This window comes from Buceros rhinoceros, unplaced genomic scaffold (genome assembly GCF_000710305.1).
Source record: "Buceros rhinoceros silvestris isolate BGI_N320 unplaced genomic scaffold, ASM71030v1 scaffold45160, whole genome shotgun sequence".
NCBI lineage: Eukaryota > Metazoa > Chordata > Aves > Bucerotiformes > Bucerotidae > Buceros > Buceros rhinoceros.
This window is the reverse complement of record NW_010388676.1, coordinates 1-477: the sequence shown is the minus strand read 5'-3', so window position 1 is coordinate 477 and position 477 is coordinate 1. Positions and strand designations below refer to the sequence as shown.

Here is a 477-nt window from a genome sequence, read left to right as displayed (position 1 = left end):
TAGCAGATCCATAGCCCAGCCTATAACCACTGCCACACTTCAGCATCTTTCACCTGAGGCAAAGCATTTCAGAAATAGTAACTGGAGCTGAGCTACGGCCAGGAAGTAGGGTTATACTGACTTTATCCGGGAAGCTAAATAACCCCTCTGAATTCTTGCCGTGAGCTGACCGTGGATCTGAAAAATGAGACAGAGCTTGCTCCTCACAGCCTTCCTCTGGCCGAGGAGCTGAACTCAAAGCGGCAGTGAAACGTATCCTTTGCCCGTGAGATGTTCTGTTTGAGTTAAAAGCAGACAGGACTTTCGTTAAACCTGAACGGTAATTATCCCATACTGCTTGGGTTTAGGTTTTTTTTTTGTGAAATGCAAACCTCCATTGCTGTTACCAGACCCGCTGGGAAGACTCCTCACCTGCACGAGGATCGCAGCCTGGTCTCGCTCGGTGCCCCTCAGGTCCGGAAGGCTGGAGACAGCCAC

At 50.1% G+C, this 477-nt stretch overlaps 1 protein-coding gene across 1 annotated transcript in view; it reads right to left on the bottom strand.

Moving 5' to 3' along the window:
* The window catches only part of CENPL (centromere protein L), a gene marked incomplete at its 5' end in the record, with an annotated part of 2,799 nt that extends 2,325 nt beyond the window's left edge, over positions 1-474 (bottom strand). The window contains one exon of the mRNA XM_010130946.1: positions 412-474. Coding sequence (XP_010129248.1) covers positions 412-474 — 63 coding nt within the window. The remainder of the gene's footprint in view (positions 1-411) is intronic.
* Between the last annotated feature and the right edge of the window lie 3 nt (positions 475-477).